This window comes from Lethenteron reissneri, chromosome 33 (genome assembly GCF_015708825.2).
Source record: "Lethenteron reissneri isolate LAM-NWPU_2019-01 chromosome 33, ASM1570882v1, whole genome shotgun sequence".
NCBI lineage: Eukaryota > Metazoa > Chordata > Hyperoartia > Petromyzontiformes > Petromyzontidae > Lethenteron > Lethenteron reissneri.
In genome coordinates this window covers 1127929-1144073 of record NC_083811.1, presented here as the reverse complement: position 1 = coordinate 1144073, position 16145 = coordinate 1127929, and the positions used below count along the sequence as shown (strand labels likewise).

Genomic DNA, 16145 nt, shown 5'->3' with positions numbered 1-16145 from the left:
TGGGGGCGGGGGGGGATTGGTGGCTCATTCAATAATCACTCCACGGTCTCCACCACGCACAGTGCGGCGGTGTGGAGCGGCGCTAATCTCTTTGTTGCAGACTGCGCCTTTCTCTCATTCAGTTAACGCAGCATTTTGTCTTGACAAATGAAGCTCATTATTTAGGTCGACAGTTACCGTATATTCCCGATTATAAGAAGCGTGCATGTCCCGTCTGTGTGGGTTTTTTTTGTCTCTCACCGCCAATGTTCAGCGTGTGTCGTATAATCCTATAGGGAATAGAGGACGTGAATGCGGCCAGATTTAAATCACGCCGTTGACATCGAGTCCGACCTGGGGTGTGCGTCTTACTGGTCGGGGCGTCTTATAATCCCGAGAATACTGTCCTCGGGGGAGCACGATCTGCGTCGAAGGAGCGCGTCGTCTTCATAATGTCCCATCGGAAAACGACGCTCGGCTCTAGCGAATCCCCACTGTCTCCAGCAGCAGGCGACGGAGTCTGAAGCGCCGTGGGATTACGGCGCGTTGAGAAAGAAGCCGAACGTCCCTCGGGGAGTCTTGAGGCTCTGCGCGGGCGTTGCGTTCGCCGTTATTGAGTGCTCCGTGCACGTGTCCATAAGGCATCATGAGTGTAAAGTACTCACAACCTGTCCAGGTTACACAAGGGTGCTGTACATAAAGCAATGCGAGTGCTGTCATTCGTCGTGCAGACTTTTACGTCGAAGCGAGGGGGGAGCGGTGGCGCATTGGTTAGCGCACTCGGCTATGAACCTGTCCACCTGATATTGATTTGAGTTTGATTCCGGTCCCACGGCTCACAATCGGTGGCAAGTCGTATGTGACCAGGTCTTGCCCCCATCCCTCCCGCCTTTAATTAATCCGTTCTGACCAGCGTGGTGAAGTATGGTCAAACAAATCCCGATGACTTACGCGGCGTGGGGAGGCCTTCATCCAGCAGTGTCAAGAGCTACTATTCATTGTTACGTGTAGTTAATTTTATTTACAACAACAACAACGAAAAACTCGCAGCAGCGGAGACGTCAATTACACAAATTTCACGGGACACGGGAGAATAACAATTTTGACGCACACCAAAGACACAGATCCCCCGTATAGCCCTAACGTACTGTTGGGGCAAGTGCTGTGAGCCAGAATCTATGAACGCCGGTAACGGCACACGAGGGGTGGTCAGCCATCACCACGCCCGGACGCCTTTGTCTCCCGAGTGGCGATGTGTACACAACACACCAGGTACTCATTTGAGGCCGAGTCGACCTAGGGGAGCCCCAGGATCTTTTCAGATATTGGTCACCCGATACGGCGCACGTTGTGACAGGCGCTCTTAGATGTCCTGACCTATATGCATCTATTTACATCGAGCAGAGTGAGTGACATTATCAATATGTATCACCCTGTGCGGTGCCACTGCTGGGTCAAGGTCATCACCCCGTCTCGCCAGCCCGAGCCCCGCTCCCTGTCCCTAACGAATCCCCTGGTGATGCTGCTGCTGCATTGGCAGTGGTGGTGCACAAGCACACTTAACACAAGAAAACAACAACAACAACACATTCGTAAATGACATTGCGACGTTCCGGGCAATGCCCCTTCACAGAACGTATAGAGTCGACATTCGTTCAGCTCGTCTGATATGGGCACCATTTCTGTCCCGATCCAATCTGGTAATCTCTGAGATCCATCTCACCATCATCATCACCATCCTCATTGATATTCTGCACACTTCTACGCAACGAATCGACCTCGCGTACCCTGCAGTTCCACTGCTGACCACGCATCCCCGCGTCGCACTGTGTCCATGGACACACGCCTGGTGGTGTGTCCATGGTGTTTTATGTTCAGAACCAACGTTTGTTGCTGAGTTGGAGGTCGCTCATTCCCCTCTGCTGCCCCCACGGTCTGGAACTTTCCACCCATCCCCAGCCATCCATGCTATAGACTCCCCGTCAATGTTCAAATCCAGGCTCAAGACCTCCTCTGCCGATGACCGCATCTCTCTCTCTCTCTAAAGCAAATACTTCGACTGTCTCTGTACAGCGTCTCGAGACGCGGCCACACGTGCGCGCATTATACATAGAAAATCCACGTTGTAATTGCATAGTTTCATTTCGTCCACGCACCCATAATCCGCCGAAGCGCACACCCCAGCATTCATTAGGAAAATGCGTAATGAGCAGAAAGGCTGCGTGGGGGGTAAGGGATGATGGTGTGTGGGGGGTAAGGGATGATGGTGGGTGGTGGTGGTGGTGGTGCAGTAAAAGAGCTTAGTTGACATTCCCTGGGCGCGTATGTGACTGTGCGTGTGTGTGCGCGCGTGTGTGTGCGCATAACACAGGCTGAGCCTTTGTTATGGAGAGGTGCGGTTTGTGACTCAACCTGTAACAGATTACTCAGTTGAGTAATCATTGGAAAGATGTGATTAACCATGCAAAAAATATTTAACTACACTTATTTGCCAATCTTATTTGACAGACAACCATCACAGTTGTACCATGCTTAGTGGTGGTCTCCCTGTTACAGGTTGAGTCACAAACCGCACCTCTCCATAACAAAGGCTCAGCCTTTGCTACAACTCGGTGGGCTCAGCCTTTGTTATGCAGTCTATTCTTAGTCTTAAGCCTCACCTTACCATATTAATAAAACGTATGCGGCCCTTGCACCCCCACCTTCTCCGACCTTTATATAAACGGAGTGGTAGCTCCTACAATCTCTCATTTACTTGATACAGCCGTCGTGGCTGTGACGGTACCACCTGAAGACGGAAGCTTGTGTTGCCTCCGAAACGTCGTGATTTTTATTTTATTTTACTTTTTAATGTTTTTACCTACGTGACTTTACCGAAAAAACCTAAGAATATGAATCATTGCAGTCACGAAAGCTTCAAATCTAGAATAGAAGTGAGTAGTTTGTCGAGATTTACGATTATACTGTAAATCATAAGAATAGGGGTTTCCCATTTTTTCTGCCAATAAAACTGAAACCTTTTTACAAGGAATTATGTCTGCATTAACCACAATGCTTGTGGTCAGAAAGCAAAACAACACATACTCTGATAATATAATGTATGCATTGTCTTGGAAACTGATTGGTCCACACCAGAGACAGCTTTCTGATAGGTCCACACCAGCTGTCTCTGGTGTGGACCAATCCGTTTCAATGACAATGCATATATTATTAGAGCATGTGTTTTGTTTGCATTCTGACCACAAGTATTGTGTTTAATGCAGACATTATTCCTCGTAAAAATGTTTAAGTTGTGTTGCCTTTGTGTGTGTGTGTATGTGTGTGTGCGCGACTCGTGCGGAGATGATTACACGAAGCTGCGTGTCAGCCCGGCTCTGACGCGCGATCCGATCTTCATTTCGCTAATTGTCAAATCCACTCGGCGTCGAGCGCGCGAGTCAGCCGCGGGGTTTGGAGGCTTGCGCACGCGTGGAGGGGCGGGCGGGCGGGCAGACGATTTGACGCCTGCCTCTGCTTTAGCAGGGGACCCACCCACTCTTTCAGTGGACACCTCTCACCCCACTCCTCCCACCAGCAGCCCCCTACCCCCCCCCCATACGACACGCGTGTATATATAATACTCTAGACCGCACGTGCTATCACCTGCGCATCGCCATCTGTAGAGGACGCTCTCGGCACAGGTATTCGACGCTCGTCAGACAAAAGCGAAGTTTGGCGGATCTCTCGCAGTGCTCTCGGGTCGGGTACCGCGTGTGGCTCGGCACACGATGTCCGACGTTCCCACAGCTGTCATACCACACGGTTCACTCCGTCTTCTTGTGCAGGGAAATCGAAGTTTTTCAGGTCCATACGGCGTACAGCCGTTTCAATACGGGCAACATTTTTTGGGACTATTTGTTTGTGTGTTCCTCCCTTGTGATGGGACTTTGTAGGATGAACGTTGAGATTTATAAGGGCACGGGGTGACCAATAAGATCTGAATATGTCTGTAATAAGGTAGGGGCACTGATAAGGGGTTGACAGGTATGTGTCCCGCTCCGAGCACGTGGAGCGAAACGTTTTATCATAGTCTAATTATCATGTAATCAACGTGATCATCCAATCATCCTAATTTCGTCATCACTAAAATCATTTCTTCATCATTACATTTTATAATGTATCATCATTGTCATCATCATCCATTGTCAAATATTATTGCATCGGTTGTACCCTGTGTGTGTACATGTACCCTGTGTGTGTACATGTACCCTGTGGGGAGCGGTGGCGCAGCGGTTAGCACTCTGCGCGACAAAGCCGACGACCCAGTTCGATTTCCCGCTCACGGCCAACACCAATTACGATTCCTTGTATTTGAACCGGTCCTGGGGCTCCACTGGGTCGACGCATCTCCAAATGAGTAAACATCGCTACTCGAGAAACGAGGGCGGTGGTGGTGGCCACACCACCCCCCCCCCTAGTGGGCCGTTCCGGCCTTCATAAGTCCTGCTTACTCGCTAACAACACTTGCCACAAAAGTCTGTTAATGCTATACGGTGGACATTTGTCTTGTGTACCTCGTGCAGGCTCAGCCGCAGCGCACTGATCACTGTCGCGATGGGGCTGGCGAGCAGCGGCAGCGGCGAGCGAGCGGGTAGCGAGCGCAGCGTGGCCCATCACCTTCACGAGTGGTACAGGTGCGAGGGTGCACGCGTGTCCGTGTGTGTGTGTCCGTGCGTGTGTGTGCGCGTGTGTGTGTCCCCGTGTGTGGGCACGCGTGTCCGTGTGTGCGTCCGTGTTTGTGTGCGCGCGTGTCCGTGTATGTGTGTGAGTGTACGCGTGTCCGTGTGTATGTGTGTGCACGCGTGTGTGTGGGCACGCGTGTGTGTGTGTGTGCATGTGTGTGTCCACGCGTGTCAGTATGTGTGTGTGCACGCGCGGAGGGGGAGCCATGGCGCAGTGGTTAGCGCCGCTGAACTTTGAACCCGGCCACGAGGGTTCAATTCCCGACTACGGTTCACATCGTTGGAGAATATCTGAACCTGTCCTGTGCCTCCTTCATGTCGACTCAGCCGTAAAATGAGTACATGGTGGGGTGTGTAATCAGCTTTGGGGATACAAAAGTGGTTGGGCGTGATATTAGCCACCCTTTTGTGCTGGTGTCGGCCTTCATATGTGCTCGCAAACAACACTTGCTCCAACAGCTTGTAACATGCTATACGGGGGATCTGTGTAGTTGTTGCTAGTCTGTGTGTACGTGACACAGTGGGGAACACAGGTGGCGCACAGACACGCACGCACAGACACGCACGCACAGACACACACACACAGACACGCACGCACAGACACGCACATACAGACACGCACGCACAAACACGCACGCACAGACACGCACGCACAGACACGCACGCACAGACACGCATGCACTCTGGTACATCCCAGAGGACAATGCAGAAGTGAGCGAATGAATTAATTCCCAGGACTTCTTCCACTCGTACGATCCACCACACGCGGCGAGATCGGGGAGATGAAACTGTTTTCATTACGGAGACAAAACGATAACGGCGGAGGTCATTAGATGCGTAAAGGGATTTCAAGAGCAGCGATGATGAAAAGTCTCCGAAAAAAATAACGCGCTGCCGGGAATTGCCCCAGAAGAATGTGTGAGCGAGATAATGACCGGAGACACCGCCTGCCTGCCTCTCCAGACCGTAGATTATAGCAGCAGCAGCAGTCACCCTCCCGTCTAGTGCCGTACAGATGGATTCAAGCAATCCACCATCCCCCTGCCTTCTCGCTCATCTGTTTAAAGAAGGGCCACTGCCCGAACCGTCGGCGCTAGCAGTTGTTAGCGCACCGGGAAATTAACCCTGGCGATCTGATTTTAGATTCCCCGGCCACGGCTAACGTCAGTGGCGAGTAAAATCTGAACCAGTGTTGCGCTCCGCATTGACAAGAGTGGTGAAGTATGGTCAAACAACCCCCACGTGACCGACAAGGCGTGGTGAAGCCGACACAATTGCAATGCATCATGAATATATTGAAGGCGGTGTTCATAAGTCGCGCGGTGAATGTATGGATTTTTATATTCTTAGGTTTTTTCGGTAAAGTCACGTAGGTAAAACATCAAAATTAATAAAAATAAAATAAAACAAAAATCACGACGTTTCGGAGGCAACACAAGTCTCCGTCATCAGGTGGGACCGACGGTCGTGATTTTTGTTTTATTTTATTTTTTTATTAATTTTGATGTTTTACCTACGTGACTTTACCGAAAAAACCTAAGAATATGAATCCTTGCAGTCACGAAAGCTTCAAATCTAGAAGTATGGATTTTTTTTTATCTCATTGCAAATCCAGGATAAATATGAATCAACATAATTTTGCAGGAAGCGACTCGTGTGTTTGTTTTCGAATATGTACCCACCTGTTCCATCCTCATGAATGTGGCATTTACAACTCTTGTCATGTTCACCCACCCCTATCACATCCCCTGCCCGTGACCACCGCCTCCTCCACTTCACAAGCCCCCCGCTTCCAGCTGACCATACCGATATTGCCTCCAGCCACGCTCCCACCTCCTCCGGTCGTACTTCGCCCTCGTTTGACGACGCCCCGACCTCCCCTGGCCCTTCTACGACCTCCAGTGACATCGCCCTGACCTCCTTCGGCCTTGGCACTACTGCCCTTGGCCATGAGCCGACCTCCCCTGATCGTCCGTCGACGTCCAATAACCATGCCCTGACCTCTCCACTATTCGTGTCCCCGCCTTTCCTGGCCATGGCCCCCGCCTCCCTCTGGCCATGCCTGCGGTCACCCCTGGCCGTGCCCCTGTATGCGGCTGCCCCCAGGAAGTTCATGCGCGAGTGCCCGAGCGGAATGATCACGCAGCACGAGTTCAGGCGCCACGTGTGCGCCGCGGGGGCGCTGGGCCCCGGCTCGGCCGAGTACGCGGAGCGCCTCTTCAGCACCATGGACACCAACGCGGTGGGGGCGCCCGCAAGCGAGTGTGTGTCTGTGTGTATGTATGTATTATAGTCTTTCTATGTGTGTGTGTATTAGGCGTGTGTCTGTGTGTATGTGTATGTATTACACGTGTGTCTGTGTGTGTGTATTACACGTGTGTCTGTGTGTGTGTGTATTACACGTGTGTCTGTGTGTGTATGTATTACACGTGTGTATGTGTATGTATTACACAGTGTGTCTGTGTGTGTGTGTATTACACGTGTGTCTGTGTGTGTATGTATTACACGTGTGTCTGTGTGTGTATGTATTACACGTGTGTCTGTGTGTATGTATTACACGTGTGTCTGTGTGTGTGTGTATTACACGTGTGTCTGTGTGTGTATGTATTACACGTGTGTCTGTGTGTATTACACGTGTGTCTGTGTGTGTGTGTATTACACGTGTGTCTGTGTGTGTGTGTGTATTACACGTGTGTCTGTGTGTGTGTGTATTACACGTGTGTCTGTGTGTGTGTGTATTACACGTGTGTCTGTGTGCGTGTGTATTACACGTGTGTCTGTGTGTATTACACGTGTGTCTGTGTGTGTATTACACGTGTGTCTGTGTGTGTGTATTACACGTGTGTCTGTGTGTGTGTATTACACGTGTGTCTGTGTGTATTACACGTGTGTCTGTGTGTGTGTGTATTACACGTGTGTATGTATTACACGTGTGTCTGTGTGTGTGTATTACACGTGTGTTTGTGTGCGTGTGTGTGTATTACACGTGTGTGTGTATTACACGTGTGTCTGTGTGTGTGTATTACACGTGTGTCTGTGTGTATTACACGTGTGTCTGTGTGTGTGTGTATTACACGTGTGTGTGTATTACACGTGTGTCTGTGTGTGTGTATTACACGTGTGTCTGTGTGCGTGTGTCTAGTGTAGCGGTTAGCGCGCTGTGCTGCGAACCCGGCGACCTGAGTTCGATTCCCGCTCACGAGAAACATCGATGACAAAATATCTAGGCCCTCTCCTATGTCGACCCAGCCTTAATCGAGCACCTGGTGTGTTGTCTAAACATCAGCATTGTGGGTATATGTGGCCAGGTGTGGTGCTGGCCACCAAACCTCCCGTGTGCCGTGCCGACCATCGTAGGTGCGCGCTGACTCTGCTTACCCCAACAGTCTGTTAAATGCTATGCGGGGAATATTTGTCTTTTTGTGTTTGTATCTGTGCGTTTGCAATAGTAATTGTGTGTTTGTGTGCTAGAATTAAACCATTTATGTGTTCACACTGACGCAGTACCCATGTAAGAAGGCGAATATTATGTTTGGTGAATCAGACATTGACTGTCAAGTGTGGGCTACAGGAAATTGAAAATAATACAGTATACATACTGCATGCGTGGGTCAAGGATATGCAAATTATGGGTTTACATGGAATAATCACCTCCTTTCACTTTAATTAGTGCCTTAGTTTATAACTATGTGTACAGCTGGTGCATGTGTGTGTGTGTATCTGTGTGTGTGGAAGGGAGCGGTGGTGTTGTGGTTAGTGCACTGCGCTCCGAACCCGGCAACCCGAGTTCGATTCACGCTCACAGCTAACACCAGTGACAATTATCTTAACCGGTCCTGGGCCTCCCCTAGGTCGACTCAGCCTCTAGTGAGCACTTGGCGCGCTGTGTGAAACATCAGCACTGGGGAGACAAAGGCGGCCGGGCGTGGTGTTTGTTAAGGAAGTCCCCACCCACCCACTCGTGTGTCGTTCCGGCCTTCATCGGTGTCAGCTAACGGCACTTGACCAGCGAGTCTGTTAAGGGGAGGTCTTCGTGTGTGTGTGTATCTGTGTAAGTTTGCCAGATCCACAATCATCATTTTTTGGGTTTGTTAATCCTCGATGTAAAATGTAATGGGCGCAGCTTCAAAGTCTTCTCCCGACCCGCACCCCATCCACTTCAAATGCTAATCACGGCCCCTGCCCTCAACGGGGGGGGGGGGCAGCGGGGGGGAGCGGCAGACGCTGCTGCCAAGGGTCGAGATCTGAGCTTCAGATCTTTAATTGGACGTTAATTGGAAATAATTTCATTTGGCTGTTTGTCATTCGCGAATCCTGGCCCGTGGCGAGGGGTCGGGGGCGGGGTGTGGGGGTTGGGGTGCGATGTGTGTCGACTGCGTGTGTTGAACTTTTTTCGCACCGTACGTAGCCAACCGTGATCATCAAAAGTGCGAGTAAGCGCTGTATCAGAGCTGGGATATTTGCTTATTTACGTAATCGATCACTCTACCGATGTATCGGTTCGATTACTCCAATGTGTGCTGCTGGATACCCGAGTAATTGAGCACGGAAATTGTAGCCGATTGCCATTTTGAGTCGACATCAAGCCGATTAATCCACTGGCTCTGTCTGTCACAGAACACTGCGTTGTGCCGTCACTCTGCGGGTCAGAAGCAGACGCGCCAAGCGCTGCCAGGCTCTCGGTGGGCGCTGTGTGCCAGGGGGCTGTCTGATGAGGAAAATGCCGCGTGCCGCCCACTTATCAGTCCACTGCTGGATGCCCCCACCTCACGCCGTCGTGATTTGACCATACTTCACCGCGATGCCCCAGAGCGGGTTGTGACAAGTTCGGGTGTGCCACTTGGTGCTGTCACGCTATTCCGTTCTACCGTCCCCACGTTTAAGGCAGTGGCTCTCAACATTTACTGCAGCCTTGCACCCCTTTGCTACTCAATCGTAAAAAAAAGTATAATGTTCAAAAACACGTAGGTTTGATGAAACAAAGTATTTGTACTTACATACCCGTGCTTAATTGGTTTCGACTATTTACCTTCTAAAAACAGTAGCCACGTCTCGCACCCCCAGCGTGCACCCCGAGTTAAGAACCAGAGGTCCAAGATGTTGCCGTCACGTGGCGTCCCACTGCGCTACGTCAACCATCACAGCGCCACGCCGCGCAGCGTGGTGCCGCCAGACACTCAACCCATCATCCTGCCGGGAGGTGCATAAATCGAGTACCACTTTGCACACGCAGGACGGCGCCGTGGATTTCTTGGAGTTCGTGACGGCGCTCAGCCTCCTGCTCGAGGGCTCGCCCCAGCAGAGGCTCCACTGGTCCTTCCAGCTGTGCGACCGGGACAGCGATGGGGCCATCACCAGAGCCGAGATGTTGGAGATCATGAACGTGAGAATCTTACCTCCACCACCACCACCACCACCATCATCGCTTCATGTTTATCCCGAGGCGCCCTGCGGCAGAGGCCTCGGGGTGCCACGTGTCCCTGTGCGGCGCAAGGTGGACGCGGCAGCGGCCTGCACGCGGGCGTGAGGCTGCCAGTCGGAGGGCGATGTCGCTCCGTTCGCACGGTTGGCTAAGTACGATGAGAAAGAAGCTCAACATGCATGCATGGCTTCCCAGTTGTGTTATTGCATTGGTCCACCACCTCTCGCACACAGACACACCCCAGCGTCGAGATACTGGTTCACGTATCTTGTGGCAAGAACGTAGAGAAGGAGTTAGAAAGTTCGCAGGAGGTGGGGGCAATGATGAGTGTTGTTGAGGGGGGAAAGGCACGCGATACTCTCGTGGTATGTCCTCCCTAAATCGCAAATACATGACAATGCCCTTTCAGAGGCAGCTACCAATGATAAAGCAACAACAACGATCCCGGGTGGCAGTGGTGGCTACGCTGAGGCAGCAGCGAGCGTTGATGGATCACACACAGATGATGTTGCGAAACTCTCTTCCCGTGGGCGTCGAGGAGGAGGTGGCCATACCCTGGCTTGCCAGGAGAAGGCAGCGCAGCAAGTTAACTCATCGCCATCTTCTTCTTGGTTCTTTCGGTAAAGTCACGTAGAAATGAAATAATAACAATTCTACGTGACTTTACCGAAAGAACAAAGAAGATGAATCCCTGCAGTCACGAAAGCTTTAAATCGAAATTCATCGCCATCTGTTTCCATCGCACTCCCCCCACCCCCCGCCCCCCCAACGCCCGTACCACGCAGGCCGTGTGCCGGATCGACGTGGCCCTGGGTGGCGGACACGGCTCCCTGGGCCCTGTGGAGTGCACGGAGCGCATCTTTGCCGGCCTCGACAAGGATCACGACGGTACGCGACAGCCGACGTCCCCGTGCGCGTGACCAGCGGGGCACGAATTGGCTGCACAGACCCGAGCGCTGTCGGTTGGCCGACTGAGATGACTGGCAGCTGTGCTCCCCACTGTGCCACTTGGCTGCGTTTTATCCACCCGGCACTCCGCTCGATGTTGTGAGCGTCGCTCCTCTACCCTCCGTTGCTTGTGGAGGGCAATTGCCTCCAAATGGCCCAGTAGCGTCCTTCACAAGCCTCCTCCTACACAACAAAGACAAAGATCGCTCTATAGCCTTCACAGACTGTTAGGGCAAGTGCTGTTAGCTAGCACCTATGAAGGCCGGCACGGCACATGAGGGGGTGGGTGGCCAGCACCACGCACGACCGCCTTTGTCTCCAAAGTGGCGATGTTTACACACCTCACCGGGTACACATTTTGAGACTGAGTCGACCTAGGGGAGGCCCAGGACCGGTCAGCTGGTGTTGGCTGTGAGCGGGAATCAAACTCGATTTGTTTTGGGTCTGTCCCCTTAGCACATATACATATTAATGGAACAATACATCATTCAATAATTTTCCGTATCCCACTCTTCACTCGGCCACAGTCGTTCCGCGCTTGTTTCACAGCAGGCGCGGCCCGTGGTCGGGATTGATTGGCCACTGGCCGCGTGCCCGAGCGGTTGCTTTGATTTCATGAACTCGACGGACGAGGCCGCAGACTTGGGACACACGGGTTCACACCCTCGCGTTGACCCGATGCGCGTGTTGGCCATGATGGACCACGCCTGTCATTGCGACGCATTGGAGGTGGCGGAGGGTTGGTGAATCGCGCAAATATCGTTGTGTGTCAGACACCCAAATTTCAGGGCTTCGGTGTCCGGTAGGTGACAGTACAGCAAGTAGGATTATTATTTATACAGGTTTGAGTTTTATTCTCTTCAATACCGGAGTTGCGAGTTAAAATCCCGACTGGAAGAGATCAACTTAGTCAATCATTTTTCCAGGGTCGGTAAAATCTAAACTACCGTATAAAGGAAGCGAGCAGCCGTTCTATGTACAGACTTGTGTTTTTGTCACATGAATGTGGAATTTCCACAACCGAGATGGGCACCTTCCCAGCTCTCAGTAGATAACGAAGACACGATGACCCTCCTCACGTGTCGTGCCACGTGCGACTTTGAGCTAGACACTGACCTTCACCCTGACCTTGACTGTGCAGCGCTCATCACCCTGGAGGAGTTCACGGAAGGCGCCATGGCGGATGCGTGGCTCCTCAGCACCCTGCAGTGCGACCCGGCTCGCATGCGCGTCCAACCCAAATCCTGCTGAGTCGAAGTCAAGGGGAGGGGGCACCCCCCACCCCCCCACGCCTCCTCCCCTCTCCCCCTCGTTCTCCCGCTCCTCCACCTGAGCCGGGTGTTAGGGATAGAGTTGAGGGGTAGGGGCTTTGCCAGTCGGGGTCTATTGAGCCCTCTGCTGCGGCAGAGGGCCCACGTGGTCGCGTGATTATCCACTCCTCACAGCGGCGCGTGGAGGAGTCCTATCGAGGTGCACAGAGTTGAATCAGACGTCCGTTCTACGGCCACGTCAACACATTAATTCGAATTTTGGATTAGTGTGCCAGGGCAGGATCCTCATGCCCAGGGGCCTGAGACACGGTGTGTGCTTGCTTTGCTTGAATCATTTAGAACGTTGTCGTTATTCACGAGAATTATAGGGGCACGTTGGTGAATAGTTGAAGGTTTGTTATCGTGTGTGGCTTTGATGAACGGATTTTTTTGTTTGTTATATATTCATCGTATTACGGTTAACAACTGGTTCGTAAGAAATTTAATCCTAAATAATCAATTGGCTAAACACCCAAGCAGAATTAATCAGTGAGAATAATCCGGATTAAAACAGATGGATATGAATCAACTATGCGTTTAATTATACTTTTTTTAAATCTCAAGGGCATCTGGTGGCAACATGGATAGACAATGATGGGCAACAGGTCTCGTTTGACACCGCCACGTGCTCAGGGCGTGCCCTTTATTACGATCTGGCCCTTGTTGTCGAGGCCACATCGCTTAGAGACTGGTCCTGCCTGTGCTTGCATATTCCCCGAAGTTGTACAATGAATATTCACAAGGACAGATTTCTCTGAAATACCACCCTTGTTACATATCTCACGGATAGATCTCGATGCTCTGTTCAGCAAGGAGTGAGCCAATTTATTAATTATGAATTTAGCTTGCTCGGTAATTTCTTTTGTATTGTTTTCAAAACTTTGTTACCAGCACACAATCGCGTATTCTTGTGAATTATATCACAGAGTCACAGCTAGAGTGAGCCGTGTGTCAAGTGTCCACTGCAGAAACTCGTGTGACCTGGAGTTCCTGCCCCTGACATGGCCCAATCGATAGCGTGTTGACTACTTGGTGCAGAATTTTGCAGCTCGAACCAAGCAGGCCGCCCTAGTGACTATAAATTGTGCACCGTCCACTTCTAAGTAGATATTAAATATCCCATGACGTTCTTGGAGAGAGAGAGAGAAAGAAGGCAATCGTGTACCAACTCGCATCGTCCAAATCGTATGTGCAGTTGGAAAAATATGACCCGAATGTGACCGAATTGTAATAACGAGATAGCAACACCTCTTCCCATCGGCCAACGATACCCATTTGCAGACCGGTGTTGCCACTGGTGGTCCCCTAGGCTTGTCTTCCACATGGAAAGGAACGGTTTAGCCGGGATTTTATGTCAGGTGCGTTCAGATGCCGAGGCATTTACGCATCCGACAAATGCAAATCCTAAGTCTGTTCCTCGAGTTGTCTTCACAGCTTTCCTCCTCACCCCACCTCCACCCCCCCCCCCTCCCCATGCCTGACATTTAAACGTTCGTTATTTAATTTCGAAACACGCGGGGAACTCAGCTCAGAGCTGCCTCCTCACCCTCCTCCTTCCGCACAATTCCCCCGTCGCTGCCCTCGGCGATGCGTAATTGGCGGATGTTTTTGAAAGGGAAATGATGGCGACGTCTTCCTTCATTACATCTCTCGACGCGTGGGGGTGTGGTGGCGGTCGCGGTGGCGAGATTCCTCACGGCTCGCTCACCTCGGCGAGGTGGATCTCACAGAGTTTGGCAAACGTGAACGATGACCAGTACGGGTCGTCATCGCGAACATCTTACACAATCAGAATCTTCAATATAATATTTAATCATCATCGTAATCGACACACATTATTATTATTCATTGTAAAATATCAGCAGTTAAAAATCAATATCATCTTCATCTTTCCACATCAAAAGCACGCTGAGCAGTGACGCAGTGGCCAGCAGTTTAGCCACTGGTTGCAAAGGTTCGCTGTTCGGAACCCAGCGGCAGCCCTGGTTATTACTGCGGTGGTGCTCGGTATGAATGATAATCATACGCACCGTCTCTTTCACAGTTTACGTTGAAGATTCCGTGACAAGTTGTCCATTATGTGCCGGCGTCTATGGTTCAAATTTCCATAATTTTAAAAATGACGCTGCAAATTACTCAATTGGAATAACGAATACACGGCAATCATCGCCGCCTCCTGCAAAACAAAATTGACAGAACCCTCCTGAAAGAGAGGCATGAGACTCGACGAGGCTTACATGGGAAAACAAGAAGCATAACAATTATCGTCCATCATCAAAAACCATCACCCAAGGCACCATAAAACATCATCCATTATCACAAATAATTCTCATCATCAAGAACCCGAACTGTATGAAATACATTTGTTTTGTATCAACTGACAAGGCACAGGTTTGATTTCCCAAGTGGGAATGAATTTAGGTGCACGTCAGGAACGTTACAAATAATGACGCGAACGTGAGACTCAATCCCGTGTGGATCACGGCCACGTGGCATTGAGGGCGGTTAGGAGTTCCCCCCCCCCCCACCCAACCCTCCCCACCCACCCTGCAAATCCTCCTCATTTGTGGTCATGAATTATTGGTGAAGTAGCTGCCAGCACGTCACGGGTCACTCACCAGGGCCTCCAGCAGCCGCGCGGTCTTCATCCGCCAGTCCAGGGTGGGTGGGGGTGGGGGGGTGGCGAACAGGTGAGGGGTGAGCGGGGCTCTGCTGTGTTCACCATCCACCCCCTGCCCCTTGCGCCCCCCCCCCCCCACTGCCGCCTGCGCCCGCCTCAGCTACAGCAATATTCGTCACACATCAATGCCGCAATACGTGGTGGGAGTGGTGGCGAGGTGGTTTGTGCACTGCGCTATGTGAACCCTTGTGGAATATTTTGACATTTTTTATTTGGGCACGCTTGTTTTTGTCCTGATTTATATTTGCTTCTTTGCTGTTGTTTAGTTTTATTTGTTCTGGCTCTTGTCATGTTGGTGGCCCAGGATCACTCTTGCAATTGGCATGTACCCTGGTCTCTTGGGTTCTCACCACGGCTAATATCTGTGGCGAGTAATATCTGGGCCGGTCCTGGTTCCGTTTTTCACCGTCCCGCATTGACCCGAATGGTGAAGTATGGTCAAACATATCCCCATGAACAACATGGCATGGTGGAGACCTTCATCAGTGGAACGACAAATGCCTTTAAATATCAATCGATTAAACATAAATTTGAAACATTACATTACAGCCAGTGTCCACTGCTGGACTAACAGGTTCAATGTATTTTCCTGTAATGAGATAATTTTTCAATCCACTGCTCGATGAATTAGACTGACAAATAATAATAATAATACAATTATTTAGATGTATAAGTTGTCCTTAAACAATGGATCAGACAGCACCATGCCCGCAAAGGGAAAAAAATAAGTGAGAAGAAACTGTGGGGGGGGGGGGGGGGGGGCGTCTATTGAGACACAATAGAGACGTAGGGAGGAGGCAATTTGTAACCAGTTGGTGGGGCCTCAGCTGGCATTTAAATGTCTCTATCGACTCCGAGTTGCTCATCTCGTGTTAGTGAACGTGTGTTAGCTATGAACGCCAATAAACCACCATCCCTTGTGTGAGCGGAGTGCGACCGGCGTCTCTGGCTGGGGCGTCGTCGTCTGCGTGAAGGAGCCTCACGCGTTCACGGTGCTGACTGTCACCGCCAACATGCCGCGATTTGCCAAACAAAATTAATCCAATGGGTCAGAGCAGATATTGGCACCACCCAAGTAAGATATC

The 16145-nt window shown here is 51.0% G+C and overlaps 1 protein-coding gene across 1 annotated transcript; it reads left to right on the top strand.

Annotated features, from left to right (window-relative positions):
* The first annotated feature begins 3611 nt into the window (after positions 1–3611).
* Positions 3612–16033, top strand: LOC133350167 (guanylyl cyclase inhibitory protein-like). The gene is made up of 6 exons (XM_061564221.1): positions 3612–3659; positions 4542–4652; positions 6807–6942; positions 9934–10083; positions 10908–11010; positions 12212–16033. The coding sequence occupies exons 2-6, from the start codon at positions 4573–4575 to the stop codon at positions 12319–12321; spliced, it is 579 nt and encodes a 192-aa protein (XP_061420205.1). The 5' UTR covers positions 3612–3659; positions 4542–4572; the 3' UTR covers positions 12322–16033.
* Positions 16034–16145: the final 112 nt, after the last annotated feature.

Coding starts and splice junctions, on each gene's coding strand:
- LOC133350167 (XM_061564221.1), top strand. CDS start 4,573: ATGGGGCTGGCGAGCAGCGGCAGCGGCGAGCGAGCGGGTAGCGAGCGC. Junction 4,653..6,806: donor CACCTTCACGAGTGGTACAG/GTGCGAGGGTGC, acceptor GGCTGCCCCCAG/GAAGTTCATGCGCGAGTGCC. Junction 10,084..10,907: donor AGATGTTGGAGATCATGAAC/GTGAGAATCTTA, acceptor CGTACCACGCAG/GCCGTGTGCCGGATCGACGT.